This window comes from Choristoneura fumiferana, chromosome 16 (genome assembly GCF_025370935.1).
Source record: "Choristoneura fumiferana chromosome 16, NRCan_CFum_1, whole genome shotgun sequence".
Classification (NCBI taxonomy): domain Eukaryota; kingdom Metazoa; phylum Arthropoda; class Insecta; order Lepidoptera; family Tortricidae; genus Choristoneura; species Choristoneura fumiferana.
The window spans coordinates 20,405,194-20,426,550 of NC_133487.1; the positions used below are offsets into that span (position 1 = coordinate 20,405,194).

Genomic DNA, 21,357 nt, shown 5'->3' on the forward strand with positions numbered 1-21,357 from the left:
TCATCTTGTAAATTGCTGACTGAATTTTGCGGTATATTAAAACATATCATATTTGATATTTCTTCGTATGCAAACCATTTTGAAATGTATACATCTTCTGCTCCGCTGCCCGTTTTAAGCCCAGTAACCTTCTTCTCTCTGTTATACTGTCCACGAAGGCTTGTCCACTTTGCCAAAACCTCCTTTGCAGTGATTCCAAACACTGATGCAATCTCTTTGATGGCATCCTGCTTCTTATTTTTAATTTTATGGTCACTAGAAGACACATCCCAAATGACGGGCCGTTCCTTTATTAATTGGATAAAGAACAAAGTCTTTTCCTTATTCCACTCCATTGCACATCAAGTCAACAATCAAATCAATTAAAATTAATTCAAAGATGACAGTTGACACTTTGACAGGACAACCGAGACCGACACAGTATGAGGGCAAACACAAAATAACGCTGCACCCCCTCCGCAGGCGAACGCGGGGATGTTTTCCATCCGTCGCGGCAAACATGTTTGAGTGTTTTTGCTAACAAAAACATTTAGACCACGCCCCTATTATGTTAGAAAAACATGTTAGGTGTTAGAAAAACACAAAAACACGTCGCAGCGGACCCGGCTTTAGTCTATAGCTCATTTGCTGTTCTCTTAATTGATAGTAATATAAAATAAACTTACTTACGTTGACTTAAAGACTCATTGGGTTTGTAAGTGTTCCTGAGATCCGCAGTAATTAACGTGTTTTGGCTTCGTTTGCTGTAGTTAGTTAAGTCAATGTCACTGTCACAATATCACAATCTCGCTTCGCTTGCAACTTGCTAAAGCGGAAAATTCGCAATAGCTAATGGCGTCAATCCCGTGTTATAGTTTATAAATGGACTATTAGAATAGAATTTTAAGTGAATAAGTGATAAAGCCATGAGTAAGTCTAATCCGTTAGTGGGTTTGATTGGGTACGGGGATTCGGACGAAAGCGATGATGAAGCGTCTACGAAACCTGTGCGTCAGATGCAACCACCCCACAACCTTGGTGCGGTGACGCAGGAGCCAAATGCTGCAGTTCATCCTGCCCCAATACCACATTGTGGTAAGTTATCCATAGTATAATTTAAAACGTAAGGAATACAATCCTTAGATAACTGCCTGTTTGGTTAAGGTACTTGTGCCTTTAGCATTTTGTAGTACTTAAAACTAAAAAGTTTTAGAAGTTTCGTAATAAAGTGCAATTAAAGATGTTCAGTTCAGTAAATTGAACTTAATTAACTTGTACATTAAAATTTGGTGTCTAAAATATCTGTTTTCGCTAAAGACAAAATAATTAACTTGTACTTAATCGATTCTGAAAATGAATAAATAGCTCCAAATTAATAATGAACCATTATTGTAGAATGCCGGGCCCGGGTTAAGCAAAGGGTAACCAATATTATAAGGACTTAAATAATTAATTAATTGCCATAATGCTAACCTAACCTACTGGTTACCCTTTGTTCACTCTGTTAAACTGAATGCAGTTTATTTTGTATTTTGAACTTTTGTGATTTTACTTGATATTACATCATAATGTGCCAAAATTTCCTGGAGTTTCATCCACATTATAGTGAATAGACAATTCATTATTTGCGGATTCGCAATATCCTCAATGAAATGTAAAGGATGATGAAATGAAGCCGTGGTGGCCTAGTGGCTTGACCTATTGTCTCTCAAGTAGGGGAACATGGGTTCAAACCCTGGCTCGTACCTCTGAGTTTTTCGAAATTCATGTGCGAAACTACATTTAACATTTATCGCGTGCTTCACGGTGAAGGAAATCATTGTGAGAAAACCTGCACAAACCTGCGAAGCAATTCAATGGTGCGTGTGAAGTTCCCAATCTGCACTAGGCCCGCGTGGGAACTAGGTACGGTTCAAGCCCTCTCATTCTGAGAGGAGGCCTGTACCCAGCAGTGGGATGTATATAGGCTGGGATGGACTACAAACAGGTGGGGATCCGGCCCTTATAAAAGTTTGTGGTCATGGCCACCCGAAAACCAGCCAAGTAAGAGACGAAGTACAAATTCTTTCATGAATAATCTTGACTCATGAATGACTTTTGAAAGTGTGTCTTCACAAGTCTATTAGAGGATTGTGGGCATGCCCTCAATGGTGGATTCGCCCTTGACTACAAAACAAAACCAAATGATACTATTGACATTATTGGTTAGTTAAATCTGATGCATATTTACATTAACGGAAAACAACAGTTACTAACTACTAATTACTTGGAATTATTACTTAAATTGGATTATAATTAGTAATTCTTGATTAGACTGTTGAAATAGAAGTTGTCATAAATTCATGTTGCATAAATTATTATACTACATAAGCAACATGAATAAATGGCATGTTTTTATAAAACATTCATTTTTAATTTTAATACAAGGGTGGATAATAATAATAATAATAAAAGATATTTATTTAATAGTTTGCTTACAAATTCTACATAGGTACATAATAAATAATAAGTACAATCAAACTATCAAAAGGGAATGCGACTCAGCTTATGCCTGCGCCTTGCAGAACAAAGTCCCTTGGCTAACAGATGCTGTTTTTCAGTCGCCCCCATAAACCTTAACCCTAATAAGTACCTACCATCAATTCACATGCGCATTTTCAACCAATCAACTATTCAACTGTTTCTTGTTGTTATTTGTCCCGTCAGCGATGGTATAAAAATAGTACAGTTTGATAGAAGAAATGTTATGTCACATTATACTAACAATTATAAAAGAGGCTAAAACTACCACAAAAATTGGCAAATTTTAATCCCATAAACTTACGGTTTAAACAGTGACTCAGGAGAATGTAAATGGAATTAATCCGGGTAACTGAAGTCTTAAATCGAGTTTAGCTTGACATGAAGAATTACAAATTGGCCTAAAACATGTTGAGCTATACTCAATGTTTAAAGCCGCATTATTAGTTTGTTTTAGTTTCTTTGAAGATAAGTTATGTTTGTATTTAGTACTTCCCAATAGATGTCGCTATCACGTTTATGTACAATTCCTGAATGGCGCTATTAAGATTTTTGTTGCAGTCTATAAAAGGGCTGTCATTTTTGTATTAAATTCATTCCCTAAGCAACTGTCGTCTTATTCACATCGGTGCGTTCGGCATTCGAACACTCAATTTAAGACATGAGCTATCCAGAGCTATCCAGATTATTTTATTTAATATTTAATATCATCTTCATCTTCTGATATTATGTAGTTTGATGATGACTTATGGTAATTTTTGAGAAAATTGTTTTTGTTTGCAGCTTGGTCAGCGTGCTACGACGAGGGCAGTGGTTTCACATACTACTGGAACCAGCACACCAATGCGGTGACATGGGAAGCTCCGCAGGAGTATTTGATGGCACTCAAGCTGGCGCAGCACCAGTTGAATGCTTCAGGCAAGTAATAAATTATTAAAAATTGAAATTCGAGCAATATTAATTGAGAATTTCACACAAAAAGAGGGTGTTGTATCTTGTACCCTCTTTGTGGGTGGAATTGAACTTGCAAGATTTGAATTAGTTAGACAAGGTATTTTTCACACCTCTCCTTCAGAAAAGTAACTTTTCCTCCCTGACGAGAGGGAGCAAAGTGCAACTTTTCTGTTCAAGGCTTTTCTAAGTATTTCATTGCAAATGCCATTTTTGAAGTTGATAATTGTAAAGCCTCGCTACGCTCAGGATTCTATTGTAGAATCCTTCGCTACATTCTGGATTCAATGTATGCCCTCGCCGTAAATACACCATTTGGCTCCTTGTGACACAAATAACTATCACATACTTGAGTCATTATTTTAGTGTTTCAACTGCCTCAATTATTCTACCAAGTCAACAAACATGCCCACGTAAATCAAACGGAATAAACGCTCGAATTAATGACCCACTTATGTATTACATACTGCAACCATCATATTACAGGGTCAGCAGAAGTGTCAGCGGAAGAATGGCAGTTGTACCAGCAAGCATTGGCTGACAAGCAGAAGCCTGCGGGCAAGACCAAAAACAGACCGGTCAAGCCTCCAGAGAAGCCTGGCCTGAAGAATGGTGCAAAGCGGAAAGTGAACAGTGATGATGAAAATGAGTAAGTGAATTTGTGACTTGAGAATGAGCTGTCGTTCATTGTGGCGTTCTAAGGGGTAGGCCTTTGTTCAGCAGGGGACGTCATCCAACTGATGATGATAATGATGATCGCTTAGGATCATAGATGTGCACTATTATAACATGACAGAAACACAAACTAGACCTTATAAATAGTCAAGCCATCTAATGAATGACATTCACTATCAGAAAACCCTTGCTACAAGTTGAAAAAGGTTACAAACTAGTGACAGTGAACTGGTAACAAAATACCAATTTGCGTCTTGGGAAGAGTGAACTTTAATGCAAAATAAAACTAATCACCCTCCAACTTTTTTTTTCAGAAAAATTGAACTCATCGACTCCTACCACAATTCGGACTCTGAGTCAAATGATGAAGAGAGCCCTGTTAAAACTGTTAAGCCTGTCGTAGCAAAACCTATAGCCCCCAAAAACCCGCACAAGAAGCAGAAGACAAAGCCACCAGTGGAGTATGGACCGAGTCTCCCTGCCAACCAGAACTATACGGTTCCTATTGGTCCTGAGCTGCCACCTGGTATGATGGTAGAAACCGAACCTAAGCTACCCGAAGTGGTTGCTAAAGAGGAAAAGGTAATGTGTGATTTGTCTTATGTTTGAAAAAGTCCTTTAAATTGTCATACAAAATGACAGCTATATTCAATCTTAAGTGGGTCCCAAATTAACGTGACTGTATTGTTATTTGGTCATCAGCTTCAATATTATTAGGACTGATTCAGAAAAATACAGTCTTTTGTATTGGTCACTTATAAATTATTTTAATTATTTATTTACACGACAGAATGTTTTTTGTAAAAATGAATACTCAGAGCACTATCACCACTGTCAATAAATTACTTGCCATGTTCATAGAAAAACATTCATGTTACCTACTTAAGCTCTTTGTATGATACAATTTATGAAACCCCTTGGCCTAATTCAGATGCAATACTAAATATCGATGTCTGTGACTTTTTAGTTCTTACTCCTATGCCAGTGTATTTGTGAATGCTGTGGGATATACGTAGGCATCGCGAAAGATCTTAGTGGATCGTTGCCGGGGCCGAACGTGTAAATATCAATCTTCAGCATCTGTTCTTTTTTCTTTCTTTCTGTATAAAATTTGCAAATAGACCAGATTACTTATGCTAATGAATCAAACAGTAAGATGCACCAATGATGACAAAGAAAACTGATAATTGCTTAAAATAACTGCACAAAATCATTGAACACCTCAATTTTATGTTCTTTAAATTTAGTTCTGCAGTTATTTTTGGCGGACATCAATATTAATCCACTTTGTGACATTTTTCTGTTATCTTAGCATTGTATTTGAGGTTTTCAATGAAATACGTGAGTTAAAGCATTATGATGGTTAAGTTTTCAATCTGAGGTGCTTGGGTCAATGATGAGATGCCCATTCGAGTCACCACTCATACTGTTGAGATTCATGGGTTGCTGAGACCACTGCTCTTTTCAAACTAAAAATTCCAAGATACTCGTGAGATGAGACTAATTTATGCCAATTTACTGTTTTTCAACAATAGGTAAAGCTATCCACCAAGATAGAAAATGAAGACAGTCAAGACGAATCAGCGTTATTCAGAAGGTTAAAAGACAAGGCCAAATTACTTGAAAAACTAGGAGGAGAGATACCTTCCGAATTACAGAAAATGATCCAAGAAGAACCAAAGAACTCTTCACCTAAAATAGTTGATGAATCTAGCAGAGACAGTAGCAAACTTGATATCGACGATCTATTAAGTGAGATCGAACAGAAAGAATTACCCAAAATAAAGTCCAAGAAGATTGATATGTTTGGGGAAGAGCAGTCCAATAGCGGTAAAAATACACCAACTGGCACTCCACCAAGAGAATTCAAACCACTGTTTCCTAGTAGCAAAGCTATTGAAGAAGCGCCACTGCCTCCATTACCTCCTGCCAATATAGAAAATGGCTTAGATAAAACAGTATCAACTGAAGCTGAAAAAAAGCCAATCAATGTTTATTTAGCTGACAGTGAAGTCAAAGAGAATAGAAAGAAACTTAGAATTGACAACTCAGTCCTTCCTGATCGAAAGAAAAGTGAGGTTCCTGCTTATACTACAAAATATTCACAATTCATTGAAGGTTTTTCAAGTGAAAGGACTGGGTTGGGTTTTAAAGAAGACAAAGAAAGTGACAGTCCAAAGGCTACAAGCACAATAAATTATGGGAATGGTCTAACGTTTACGAAAGGGGAGGTTTTGAATGAGGATAAAAAGGATGAAGACTTGGACGAGATGTCGGAGCTGGTGGAAGCCAAGCTGAAGTTCTTTAACGAAGTGCAACCGTGTCCTGTGGGTCCGGTGCAGGAAATGCTCATACAGTTTCAGGTGAGTGCATGATAAGAGGACAAAAATAAGAGTAGAAGATGGATTGATGATAATTTCTAAGACATGGTTACAAAGTTTTTCTAAAGGTTACCAAGAATGGATCACTCTGTAGTGGCAAGGCTACTTCTTGTGTATCATGAGTTATTAAAAAAATTGAATGGCATTTTTGTTAAATCTAAAATCGACGCCATGGTTTCTAAGAACAGATTTCGCTATCTCTCATAGTTTGTGAATTCTCCCTACTGACCCATTTGGATCGATCACCCTGTGTAATAAACTATTTTTTTTTATTCGAGTGGATGGAAAACGAGCAAGTGGGTCTTCCTGATGGTAAGAGATCACCACCGCACATAAACATCTTCAACACCAGGGGTATTGCAGATGCGTTGCCAACCTAGAGGCCTAAGATTGGATTGACTAAGACTGTCTTACTCTCCACGCCGAAACACAACAGTGCCAGCACTGCTGCTTCACGGCAGGATTAGCGAGCAAGATGGTGGTAGCAATCCGGGCGGACCTTGCACAAGGTCCTACCACCTGCAATTGCGATTTTGTCGAAAATTCTGATCGATAATTATGTCCAATCTAATCCAATGGGGGTTGGAGGCCCTTTAGAATGGGGCCCTGGGCTGCAAGCCAAAATGGCCTTATAAAAATCGCCCCTGGTTACTTTTAGGCTGCATTTCCACCAGAGATGTGCGAGGATGTGTTGCGAGGAATATGTTTTTCGTTAACCAATAGAAACGCTTCATTTACCTCGCCTCGCTCCGCTCAGCTGTTTCCACCAGAGATGTGCTGTGCGAGGATAGTAAATGAAGCGTTTCTATTGGTTCATTACAAACACATCCCCGCACATCTCTGGTTGAAACGCAGCCTTATGTTTCAACTTGTCCCCAGACTTTGGTGACGGCGTTCCGCAGCGGAGCCCTAACGGCGTCGTACTGGCGGCGCTGGGTGACTGCGGGCGAGCTGTCGCTGCTCGGGCTGGAGCGCCGCGCCGCGCCTCCCGGCTGGACGTGCGCCTTTCAGAGGTACGTCCGGCCGACAAACGTGACACCCGCGACCTCTGTGTGCTAGTGCTAGGGACACCCCACTATCAACTGTAACATTAGATCGAGTTGCGTGACCATAGTTAAAACGAAGTCACTAAACAGTCCGGTTGAACTGCCGGTCTTCCTTTGTGATCATCAGGCATTAAAAATACGTTAAAACAATGCAAAACAAAAGCCGTTTATTTTTTCAGTAAAATAGTGTAATCGATAAATCCTATAAATTTTTGATATTCGGTTTATGTTTAAATCTTGCAGAGAACGCATTGACTCAACAGTGTATATTGGATGATAATGCAACTATAGTCCAAAACACTTACCTGCAAAACTGATTAAAAAAAAATAACAAAAGCTAATTTATTATATTTGAAATGCTCCTTGTTACCGTCGGTAAATGCGACAAAGTTGTGATCACGATAAAACCATAAAGCAAAAGTTTATCATTCGTTTTTCAAAGCTTTTCTTCATTCTCACAAACTCTTTATCCACTGTAGAAAAGTTTTAAAATTAAAACATCACTCTATTTGGTCACATTTTACAATATAGTTGGGTGTCTTAGGACGCTATTGCCACAAAATCTTAAAACCTGAGAACTACTGAACAGTGATCGTAATTCGTATCCAATAACGTCTTCCGGTATACCGGTGCAAAAATCTTTAGAAACTGTCTTACAAGTGATTCAACATGCATAGAAGTTTACACAAGACTTATCTGTATAGAATCTGGAACAATTCCTCAATTAATTAAAAGCACTGTTGACTTTATCATGAACTTGTATGCATTGAAACGTTTATTCAATAAAAATACCTGTTGACGTTACTTTTTCTGTGAAATGACCAAAGTAAAATTAAATTAATTTTGACGTCTGTGGTACTTTTGTTGTCTGTCGCCGCTGTAAGATATATTTTCTATCGGCAATTAAAATTGTACGTTACTAATGCTAATGAAAAACTTATTCAAGTGATAAACTGTGGTGTTATCTAAAGACTTTAATTTTCGTGTTATTTGTTTGTGTAAAAAATTGCGCTGTGCGTTGGATTTTACAGTAAGAAATACAACGCACAACGCATTTTGATCTTTAGAATTTTTCAGCTCCGTATTTATCCAAGTTTCCCTTTGTTCCTCGTACGTAACCATCTTACGTAACCAGCACTGGAAGGGCAAAATAATTTCGCTGCCGCGGCGCGTTCGCTTGGCTCGCTCTGCTCGCGCGTTGTGGTCATAATTGTATCTAACACTTCGCTCGTCGTCGTACCTAATTTTCCGTAACCTAAATTGACAGTAAATGTGACTTACATTACCGAAATCTCTTTGAAGTAGGAAATACTTGGTCCCTTCCAGTACTGGTTGTGTAATATGGTTATGTAAAGGGCACAAGGTAAATTTTCTTTGTATTTTGTTTCAACTTACTGTTCATAATTGCATCATGATCTAGTTGTATGATGGACTTGATATCAACGCACAGCGCAGGTTTCCATTGGTTTCGCTTTCAAGTTATACCTAGTGGATGGATCTATAAAGAAACCTTTAAGCTTATTTTCATGTGTGTTACTTTATATTCATCCTGTGTTATTAACTGCAATATTTTTGACAGAATTTTGTATTATTACTGTAACAAAGGTGTAAGTATTGTGATTAGTTTTTTCCACCAAGTTCAGTTACTTCAGAACTTAGTAATGTTTTCTGGATATAAGCACTTTTCGCCATGAAATTATGTCAATTAATAATAAAAATGTCTAACTTCTACAACTTGAAGTTCGTTTAAAAGTATCAAGATCATTATTCAATGATCATTAAACCAAAGTCAGTTCACTGAACTACTGATGTTAACAAATCTGTGATATGAAACTGTGATATTGTTAAATAAAATGTTTTAAATTGACCCCTAAGAGTTTATTTTACGGTGGTAACCCTAAAATTTAGTATTTTTGTGTATTAAAATTGAAAACTTATTGAACTAATCAATAAGAAGTGAAATCAAAACTGAAGATTTGAAAGAACCTGCCTCCGACTTCGCGGCAGTCTGCGCGCCGGGGACCCTGGTGAGAAAAATGACATTTGTGTTTATATTTAATCTTCAAGATAATATGCTTTGATCTTTTTCAGAAGCTGTCATTCACTGACCCGGTTCTAGACGGAGATTGTGTCTATTTTAAAGCGAAATTAGGTTAAAATAGATACAACGGACCCAGCGGGTTTAAGTATATTGTGATTTTATTCGTTCTGTTCACTGAGTTGGTTAATTTTAAGCTGCCTATACGTTTAGCCTTTGGGAACGTAAAATCGAGAGTCGAATCCACTGACATGACATTTTCGCAACATGACAACTTTCCAATAGGCGATTCAATGATCATCTATATAATTTTGATAATGCCTCAATCCCAACCATACAAAGAAAACAATAGCACTAAAAAGTTAAAAAATACAGAATAAAAAGTCCCTGAACAAAATAAGTTACTTACGTATTGGATGATGCGCCATTGCATGTTATATTTTGCGTCGCTAAAGTACTTCAACATAAGTTAGCCACTTTTTCTGTGATACGCATGCTCGCCTCATAGAGGCATATCAAAGAAAGAAAGAAAGAAAGAAGACATTTATTCACTTACACAGAAGACACATACAGCAAAATTAACACAAAAAAATAAAAAAATACAGAAAAACACATGAAACATTAAATACAATATACACAATGTTGTGTGTCCCCGCGAAAGTGAAACGGTCGCTGACTCAGCATTATGCTGAAGCGTTAAACGCCTGCAGCGCTGATTTTCTGCCAGAACCGTCTGTGACTCACGGAACGATACACAAATATAATAAATAAATAAACCACTTATCTATACATACACAAATAAACTTAAGAGAAAAAATAATAATAATAAGTATAACAAACCAAGAAATAAATAAATTACAACGAACAATAATTAAAAGAGAGAAGAAAAAATGGATTGTTTAAAAACAAGACAGAGACATCTATTGTCCGGACTTCTTTATTAGGTTTCATTCATTTAATATTTAGTACCTAAATATTAAATACCTCTTAAAACTTGACGGACAGTTTGATTTTGTACATTATTTTATTTATTACTTAGTTCTCATTTACCTAAGACACAGTTTACTTCTACACATATGTTTAACACTCGCTGCTCACGAAGCAACAACGTCATTGTTATAAGGCAATAGCGTTTGATTAGGTATCATCATCATGTCAGCCGAAAGACGTCCACTGCTGGACATAGGCCTCCCCCAAGGCTCTCCACTCAGACCGGTCTTGTGCTTTTCGCATCCACCGCGATCCCGCGATCTTAACCAGGTCGTCGCTCCATCTTGTTGGAGGGCTACCGACAGCTCGTCTCCCGGTCCGCGGACGCCATTCGAGAACCTTTTGACCCCATCGGCCATCAGTCCTGCGAGCAATGTGCCCCGCCCATTGCCACTTCAGTTTTGCAATTCTTCGAGCTATGTCGGTAACCTTAGTTCTATTGCGGATATCATCATTTCTGATTCTATCCCGCAGAGAAACCCCGAGCATAGCCCTCTCCATAGCCCTTTGAGTGACTTTGAGCTTCCTCATGAGGCCCATCGTTAGCGCCCACGTCTCAGATCCGTATGTCATCACTGGCAACACACACTGGTCAGACTGATTAGGTATGTGATACGTTTATTCCTTAGTGAAACTTACTTCGCTGCGTTTTAAATCAATAGTAAGCTCAAACCACAAGCTCTTCATCCGGAAGCCAAAAGCGCAATTAAAGATTCGATTAGATAAAGGGAGCCGTGGTGGCCGAGCGGTTTGACCTATGGCCTCTCAAGCAGAGGATCGTGGGTTCAAACACCGGCTCGCACCTCTGAGTTTTTCGAAATTCATGTGCGGAATTACATTTGAAATTTACCACGAGCTTTACGGTGAAGGAAAACATCGTGAGGAAAGCTGCACAAACCTGCGAAGCAATTTAATGGTGTGTGTGAAGTTCCCAATCCGCACTGGGCCCGCGTGGGAACTACTGCCCAAGCCCTCTCATACTGAGGGGAGGCCTGTGCCCTGCAGTGGGACGTATAAAGGCTGGGATGATGAGATAAAGGCAAAGCGTCCCGGGTCTAGCTTTCCGTGAAGTAGATAGTGTACGATAGTCGATTAACCTATTGAGTAAATCCTTAAATAACTCACAGAACTTACGTCCTTACTAATTTTATAAATAGAAATGTTTCTCTGTGTTACGTTTTCAGGCCAATCGTTATGAAATTTGGTATTGAGATAGTTCGAGACTCAGAGAAGGACATTCGAAAGTTTTTACCACGGAAAACTATAGTTCCCGCGGACGAATAAACGAATTCGTCGCGAGCAACATCTAGTTAGTAATAAAGATACAGTGAAGGATGAAACCTCTGCAATTATTATTTCATATGAATTTAAATTACTTCATCTTTAAGCTAGCTAGGCTACACTAGCATTTTTCTAGAAAACGATAAGTAATACACCCCTATCGCCTCTATCCCTCTCTAACTTATGGCATCGTAGGCAGCAAGTGTTCAGCATTATTATTAAATCAGTTTAAAATTATAAAAACAGATTCTCTCGCTTTTACGTTCCCATCGGCTGAGGGCCCCTCCACACTCCACGGCTGTTGTTAGTACCTCGTGTGTTTGCAGGTCGGAGGGCCGCTACCGCTACCGGCGCGAGTGTGACGGGCTAACGCAGTGGGAGTACCCGGCGACTGCGCACTGCGATATGGAGATATGCACGACGCCGCCGCCCGAAGAGCCTAAGGTTCGTTGGATGATGACGATAGCAGAGATTTACCACCATCTTGCTCGCTAATCCTGCCGTGAAGCAGCAGTTGCACTGTTGTGTTTCGGCGTGGAGAGTAAGACAGCCGGTGAAATTACTGGCACTTGAGGTATCCCATCTTAGGCCTCTAGGTTGGCAACGCATCTGCAATCCCCCTGGTGTTGCAGGTGTCTATGGGCGGTGGTGACCTCTTACCATCAGGAGACCCACTTGCTCGTTTGCCATCCAGTCTAATAATAAAAAAAAGAAGTAACTATGTTTCACGAAAAAAATCCGGATAACTCACGTCTTAAACCGAGTTTAGCTGGACATGTTTCGGGCTGATTCGTAGCCCTTCTTCTACGAGCAATGCGATTCGGTGGCTGCTGCCACACGCGCACTGCACGCCACCGCTCTGAACCCTTAGTGTAAGTTTTCGGTTACAAAATACGTCTCGATCGTGTTCGCGTTAAATCTCAATTTGTATGGAAACACGAACAGCGCCTCTAGCGGAACGTTTGCGCTGTTCGTGTTTCCATAAAATTTGAGATTTTAATCATGGGACACTTGACACCATTTGACTAGGTCAAATGGTGTCAAGTGTCCCATGATATCTATTCATTTATTTCAATGTGTGACGCATTCGTTATCGCTGTCCTAGGGTGTACAGCCGAGGCATGAATATCTATACAGCTACAGTGTCAAATCAACCTTATGTTTATAGCGTAAAGTCTACAGATATTTTTGACATCTTGGTAACGTACATTATATTTTATTTTATTGCATATATTTACTGTATTTGACCAAGAATGGTATTCAGGGTGTGATGATAGAGACGCAGTGTGACGCAGGTTAAGGCGTGTTCTTAGTACATTGTGTCTTAAGGGCGGTAAATAAATAATTATGAACGAGAGTCTATTTAGAAGCCCGAAGTCGAAGACTGAGGGCTTTAATGAGTCGATGTTTCGTAATTCTAGTACCGCCCGTGCGACATACAATGTTTTTCATCACATTTGCGAGTAAAATTTTATATTTCTGTAAGAAAAAATAAGTATAATTGTTCCAAATATTGGCGATACCTTAAGCTGCCCTCTTGGCAGTGCGCCCTCCCCCTCCCCCTCCTTAGCAAGCGCAACGTGCGTGTGCATGTGGTCCATGTAGTCCTGCAGCAGACGCGCGCAGCGCCATCAGTACGGGCACTGACTTCATGCGACCGACCTTGGGCTTCATAGCAAGCACATTGATTTTGGGGTTTGCAACCAAGGTAGCCTGCATGTTACGACACTGTTTACGAGCAGCAGTGTGATGAAAAAAATATGTCTGTTATCTGTCAGATGGTGCCGGAGCCGCCGCCCCTGCCGCCCCTGCCGCCGCTGCCGCCGCCGCCGCCCGCGTGCGCGCGCGCCGCCACGCCGCCGCCGCCCGCCTGGCACGACCGCCGCCGCCCGGCTGCGACGAGCCGCCGCCGCTGCCGCCCGGAAAGGTACCATCCTGCATCTGCTATAGGGCAGAAGTACCGTTTGTGGCACTGTGCCGTTTCCATCCCAGCCTATATACGTCGCACTGCTGGGCACAGGCCTCCTCAAAACAAAAGGGCTTGGGCCATAGTTCCCACGCGGCCCAGTGCGGATGGGAACTTCACACGCACCATTGAATTGCTTCGCAGGTTTGTGCAGGTTTCCTCACGATGTTTTCCTTCACGCAAAGCTCGTGGTAAATATCAAATGTAATTCCGCACATGAATTTCGAAAAACTCAGAGGTGCGAGCCGGGGCTTGAACCCACGACCCTCTGCTTGAGAGGCGATAAGTCAAACCAATAGGCCACCACGGCACAAAACACAGATAGTTCAGAAGTCAATCTCCATACAAGTGCGCTCGAGCAACGCACACATAGACACTTATCTCGGACCGGTTGGGACCAGTGCGAGCGCGAGTGCCATCCGCTTGAGACACGCGTCTGTGAACTTTTTTGTGCAATAATGGAGCAACAAAAAAAAAGGTAATTATAACTGTTTAGTGGACGGTTGTTTAAATTAAATAATCGTGAATCCAATAACGAAATCGTCGCAAGATATTTTCTGTGACAAATTTATAAATAAATGACATAAATTTTAAAATTTTAGTTATTAATTTATTTTTCCATTCTTCCCGTTTCATTCTCAACAATAAATCAAACAACTAGATAAGAGTGCCACTACCACGATAGTTTTTTTTTGTGCATAAAGCCATAGTTGACATCCTTAGAGCGACCGCCGAGCGTAGGTAATGAAAAGTGAAGTACATACAGGAGATGACTTCTGACTATTTGTTTTTGTGACCACGGCTTCCACTGTGCCATTTGGCCATTTATTTTAATATTACGTTTGAAATAAATTTATAGTAATAAAACATTACAAGCTTTACTCGTTTCAGTATTAACTTTTGAAAACTCAATAAACATTTTGTTTTAATAATAATAATATAACTTTTTATATATTACTTCAAATGTCAACTGGCCAAAAACAGTCTTAAGGTGGCCAAAAACGGTACCCCTACCCTACACGCACTATAAGAAACTAAATTCTGAAAAAAGATAAAGTTCTCGAGTGGACACCGCGAGCCGGAAGACGAAGCGTTGGAAGGCTTACCACTAGGTGGACTGACGACATCGTGAGAATTGCGGGCAACCGGTGGATGCAAGTGGCGAGTTGTCGTTCATTGTGGCGTTCTAAGGGGGAGGCCTTTGTTCAGCAGTGGACGTCTTCCGGCTGATGATGATGAAAAAACTAAATAAAAATATGTTTTTTTTTGGTGTTTAGCCCGCGGCTTCGGACACGTAAAGCATTAGATCCATGAATCATGAACCATGGATCACCATGGATCCATCGGCATTAGAATTTAATTTCTGAGATTTTACGAAATTTCCGTGGGAATTACATGGTGGTCTTTATTCACGTTGCATTAAAAACAACTGTGCCAAATTTCATGAATTCGAGATTTTATATCGGTCCCCTGGTAATGTCGATAATTTTTTTTCCAGATGTCCAGCTATCTACATACCAAATTTCATCCAAATCCATTCAGCCATACGTACTCACAAACTTTCTCATTTATAATATTAGTAGGATTAAGCACAATTACTACCTCATCATCATTGTCGTAGCAGCTTTTAATTCGCTCGTCTTCGGACATTGGCCTGCCCTCCATTTTTCAACGCCTGACGATCCGTGGCCAACTGCACTCACCCGCCACCTGCCTGATGTCTTCCGTGGACTGGATATGTCACTAAAGTCCACCAAAGTTAGAAATGTAGTGGAAAGGGATTGAGAGAAGTAAGTGGAGATGGGCAGGGCACATTGCCAGGATAGACTACTAACGTTGGGTTTGTAAATAAATAGTTATTCCGAGAATTACTAAGAAAATCATTATTTGATAAGATACTAGGAACAAAGCACTACCCACATTATTTTTATTTGTTTTAAAATGGGTTGCCGAATAATGATGTGATTATCCAGAGAAGCAAAATATTCAGGAAGAGTAGGAAATTCTGTCTAATATTTGCAATCGACTCGCTTCGTTACTAGTCTAACTTAACCTATACCTTCGTCTTTCCCCAGGAACCGAAGAAAGAGATCGGTGACGAGCTCCTCTCCTTCTACAGTGACATAGCGGAGCTAGAGAAGACATCTGCCCCCCACACGGCGGCCAGTTCGCCGGAGCCGCCCCCGCCGCCGCCGCCGCCGGAAATCGTCAGGGAAGCCATCTTGATCGACAGGGAAAAAGACAGCGAGAAAGAGAAGGAAAAAGACCCGAAGGTTGCTAAGAAAAAGTCCAAGGTTAGTGCGTGATAGTTGTGTTATTTGAGAAAAAAAAACTAAATGAATAAAAAAATTGTTACAAAGATTAAACTGGTTTGCCAAATGTGTAGAATGATCACTATGCGTGTATTTTTATTATAACCGCCAACTTTAAGAGTAATACAACAAAGTCACATAATGTAAAAGTTTTGGTTATAATTTCATATTAAAATGGGTTTAAGACAAAACATAAGATAATTAAGATAAGATAAAACATGGCTTACATATTATCACAACACCAAGCAAGTGCAAAAAACACGATTTGTATTAAATAAACTTAACAAAAAAAACCTTTGCCTAATTTTGGTAATCATTTATTACTTTCGCCGGTAATTCTTCTTGTGTAAATTTTATAAGATCTGGCTGCGGCTTGTTATGGCAATTCACTGTGGCCCTTTTTACTTCTTTCGTCACAATGTTTCTTTTCTCCTTTACCTGTTAAATTAATATATAAGGTTATATAAGGTTTACTGTTTTTTTTAGTTATAATTTTTTTTGTTTGTTGTGCCGAATTTTGGTAAATACATAAATTTATTCTTTCTTTGAATCAGTTAAACACTAACCTTTTTGCCCGCAGGTCAAAATTTCGGCTTCCGTTGGCTTCAAACACAAAACTGTGTCCAGCATGGTCGCGAAATGGCAGCAGGTTGCCGACGAAATACATTCGGATTAGAATAATTATAATAACTGTTCCACAGACCTGAGTTTAACTGGACGACGCCAGTCGATCAATGCGTGCCAAAATTACTTTGTTTCAAAGTGTCCTGCGTGTTGACAGTCGCGAAATATTGAACGAGGGTCGCTTGATAGGCGAAATGTCGCTAGATGGCGTTATTTTAGTAACGTGAGGTACGTTTGACGTTTCAGTCTTCAATCAATTTAAAAAAATATATAGCTCCATCGATACTATGGATGATTCCGTCAATGTCGAGGTTGAAAAAGACACAGAACGGTTGGCCGTTGTACGGTAGCTTCAGTGTTCGGTTTCAGTCTTGCTTGCGATTGCCTGATTCAGTTATTTAACCAATCTCAAACGTGACGCAAACGTCAAATTAAGATTGTTTTTTTGGAATCTTTTTGTATTTTTTATTTCAATTCCAAATTTTTACTTTTACGGTCATCCCGTAAAACCTAAATTGAAAATACAAACTGAAATATAGATCTGATTGTATTTTCAATTTAGGTTTTACGGGATGACCGTAAAAGTAAAAATTTGGAATTGAAATCAAAAAAAAAAAGATTCCAAAAAACCAATCTTAATTTGATTGCTTAGTAACGATATCTCTTGTCCGGGTGAGCGGTTAGTTCCAATGGAGTGCCGAAAAAGTTTCTCGATGAGGGCTACGGCATAGATGTCGCTAGCGTCACTGCTTAAGTGACTAAGTAAGAAACAAACAAGCTGAGATATGAGGTGCATAGGGGAAATTCGTGTCGGTACCTACCGTTGACCATCAGTGGTGTAGCGGTATAGCACGCGGTACGGAATACCGAGGACCTGGGTTCGATTCCCAGTGATGGTCTTATTTTTCTGGTTTTTCTGTGCATCTATATTTCAGTTTGTATTTGCAAACGTCAAAGCTGTCAAACAGACCTTACGATATCAGCGGCAACAGCCTGTCACAGATACCCTCATTGTGCTAATAATAATATGGGTAATACAAAAGGCGGGCGATAGATTGTATATTTTGAATTGAAATGTGCTGGTGATTGATGAAGTATTGAAGTATTGAAAATGTAAACGCTCGATTTTCATTTAAAAAGTTTGTTTGTTTGTTTATACTCTTTATTGTACCATCGGCCAAATATGTGGTCTACCACCCTTTAGTTGATAATCGTTTGCATGTCATGAAACAATAATGCCAATAGACGTGTCTCTCAACTTGAAAAGTTTTTAGCGACATTATTTGGCTGATGGTACAAAGAGGAAAAACAAAAAGGTTACAGAAAAAAAGTAGTGTTAAGTACTAAGGCGGACTTATTCCTGAAAGGATCTCTGCCTTTTGAACATTAATCCGGAATGTTTTAACAGACAGTTGTTTTATCTATGTAGGTGTTTTGATCGGTACCTATTATTTATTTAAAATTTTGTCAAAATGCGAGTGTTGGTTTATGAAAGGTTTTTTAATGCGTAATTAATTATGTTAAGGTAAATACACTGCTTTATCATCACACATGTTATAAACAAAATTTAATAATTGGTATTTGCAACAAAACAAACAACATCGAAAATGGCGGTAGGCCATTAAAAGGCTAAGCTCCAGTACCTTCCGTTAAGTTAAATTTGCATTAAAATATTTCAATGTTTAGAATTGAATTGACACCATAGTTAACATGTTTCAGTAGATTACAGAAATGTTGATGAAACAAATGCCCTGGGTTGTATTAATAAATGGGCAAATTGTGAAACGCGTCAATAGGTTAGAATATCAATAAATGGTTTTACAGGTACAAAATAGAATTTGTTAGTTCTTTACTTCAAAAGCATAAATTCCTTGTAGCGTTTCACCGAATTGCATTTCACCTCGACCATATTTAACTATAGCGTTGTGTCACCATCGCTTATTTTTTTAGTCGCTCTAAATTTAAGTCTCATTTCGCCTCGATCGTGCATTATAGAAAGAGTTATTTATAGGATATTTTAGTGCAAACATCAATTAACGCGTCAAATTAATTAGAGTCCCAAGCAAACATCGCGGCGAAATTAGGGTATAATAAGACGAAGAATGAGATGCTACAAATTTATTATACTAATGTAAAAAGCTACGCGAAAAATTGTCACAAGTACAAGATTCTATTGAAATTTTGTTATTATATGCGATTCGGTGAAACGTTACAATAAATTTATGCTTTGAGGTAAAATACTAACAAATGCTAAATAGTTATTTGTGTTAACCTAGTGGTTTGTGACCTATGGTCTCGCAAGCAGAGGATCGTGGGTTCAAATCCGGGCTTTCTTCAGTCTGTGGTAGGCAATAAGAATGTATTCCTACTTTGTAAAATAAACCGGACAAGTCACGTCTTCAATCGAGTTTAGCTTGACTTGTTTCGGGCTAATTTGTAGTCCATCCCCTCGGAGCACACGCCACGGGGACTGCTGCACAACGAGCACTCTTCATGTACAAATATTCCTACGATATTATGAAAATTTTACGTTTTACTTTCTCTACTTCATTTCAACGTCTTTTTGTACGAATTAGAACGTACGTGGAATTGAGAAATGCATTTTGTATTTGTACAGTTATATTTAGGTTAGCCTATGTTTAACATTAGTGACTTGTACATATAAATAATAAAATAACTGACGATAAATATATTTGTTTTATTTTTTGGTTAAATCGTCAAAAACAGATTTTAGCAACGACTACCGAAATATAAATGGATCACTCGATCTGTGAAAGAATACCGCTGCCTAAGCGGCAGCGCACCGAGCTACGTAATAACCTTTTATCACCTATATATTAAGGCGCTGTACGTAGTGAAAACTACAATTTTAGAAAATATTTAAAATATACTTACACAATACTTACAACTGCAATTTTTTTATATGTGTTATTTTCAGTCTATTAGCTAGTTTTTGACTTCATCAAAAACACGATTGCTGACAAAAACCTCGATAGATTATTTTTTGAAAAAGGGCCTTCATTTACACGTTAAACCAAATATTATGAAAAATATTATGAATATCAACACAAAATTTGCTTTATTAAATAGTTTTTTAGCAGATTTAGATTTATGCTTCATAGATTTTCGATGGTTGAGTACATCAATCATACCAATTTATTTCGTCTTTGGCAAATAAAACGGTTCTAGCGCGCGGCGGCGGCGAAGTATTTCCAGTCGCCAGTACACGCGTGTACGTAGTCGACGACGGACCTGTGCACATTTTTCTAACGCGCTAGTACTACTTTTGAGAGCAAATAATATGGGTAATCGCAGTATTTAAAAAAGTTAAGCGAAAGAGGAAACGCATAAGTGAACTCAGAGCACATATGAGAAGCATTAGAGTACCTAAACGGTAAGTACCTACCACACACTAATCGACCGGCGGAGTCGGGCCGAGTCAGCAGGGCTACTACGAAACTCCAAACTCAAAGTTCGTGCCGTGCGGTCCCTCTCGCTCTCGTACTAAATAGTCAGTGGCGTAGCTAGGTAACCTAGGGCCCTGGGGCAAATAAAAAAATGGGGCCCACTGCTATCAAAACTGGTAAGGTTTTTTGAAGTAAAATCATTATATATACAAATACTTTCTAAAAGCAACTTTATCATCAGCTATAAAGCAGAATTTCGAGGGCCCCCTGAGCTTGAGGGCCCCGGGGCACTGCGCCGCCTAGCCCCTTGGTAGCTACGCCACTGTAAATAGTATAAGTATCAGAGGGACCGCAACCCACGAACTTCGAGTTTCGTAGTAGCCCTGCTGAGCGGATTTCAAGCTGGTTGGCGCTCACGGATGCGGACGGCTTCGTCCAGATTCTACCGCGACTGCCATAGGTACAAATTGTAGGCACGTTGTATAACCTATACTACTCATGGCGAACATGCGGCGAACCTTGCGGCTACTACGAAACTCGAAGTTCGTATCGTACCGTCCCTCTCGCTCTCGTATTAAATAGTATAAGTGTCAGAGGGACCGCACGACACGAACTTCGAGTTTCAAGTTTCGTAGTAGCCTTGCTTGATCCCTTTGGCAGATTCACTGACATTTCTGATAGTGACACAACAGTTTCAATTTTCTCATTTAATTGCAGGCAAAGGTTAATATCTTGCATTCAGCCAAGTTATTTAACATAAATTATTTTAATAAAATAAGATGGTCGCATTTGGTTGCACTAGTAAATTATTGACAAAAACATGCACTCCAACTGGAATCCGACTGCAAAATGGGAGTTATTGCGCAGTTAGTGCAACTGCATCAGCACTGCACCCGACTGTCAGAGGACTGCCATTTTAGGCAATCGGAGTGCAGTTCTTACGCAGTTCTGATGTAGTTCTGAACTTCGGAGTTTTTAACTGCGTTTCTAAAACCTCTTATTGAAAAAAAAAATAAAAAAAATGGAATATCTGTCTTGCTCCTCCGCGAATTAGTGAGGCCAAGTCGTGGAAAACAGCTACGTGTGAGTTGCAAAAAATGTTTTTTCATGCAACCTCTTATTGCTTCTGGTTTCTGGTGTTCTGACTTGTATTTTTGTATTGATGCAATAACTACTTTACGCATACT

At 39.3% G+C, this 21,357-nt stretch overlaps 1 protein-coding gene across 1 annotated transcript; it reads left to right on the forward strand.

The window, feature by feature from the left end:
• The first annotated feature begins 648 nt into the window (after positions 1-648).
• LOC141436402 (uncharacterized) lies at positions 649-19,442 on the forward strand. The gene is given in 11 exon segments (XM_074099357.1): positions 649-1,074; positions 3,283-3,417; positions 3,937-4,099; positions 4,440-4,707; positions 5,661-6,488; positions 7,386-7,519; positions 12,188-12,305; positions 13,640-13,732; positions 13,735-13,788; positions 15,903-16,121; positions 16,720-19,442. Coding segments are annotated over 11 exon segments (2,277 nt in total). The 5' UTR covers positions 649-905; the 3' UTR covers positions 16,816-19,442.
• The last annotated feature ends 1,915 nt before the right edge of the window (positions 19,443-21,357 follow it).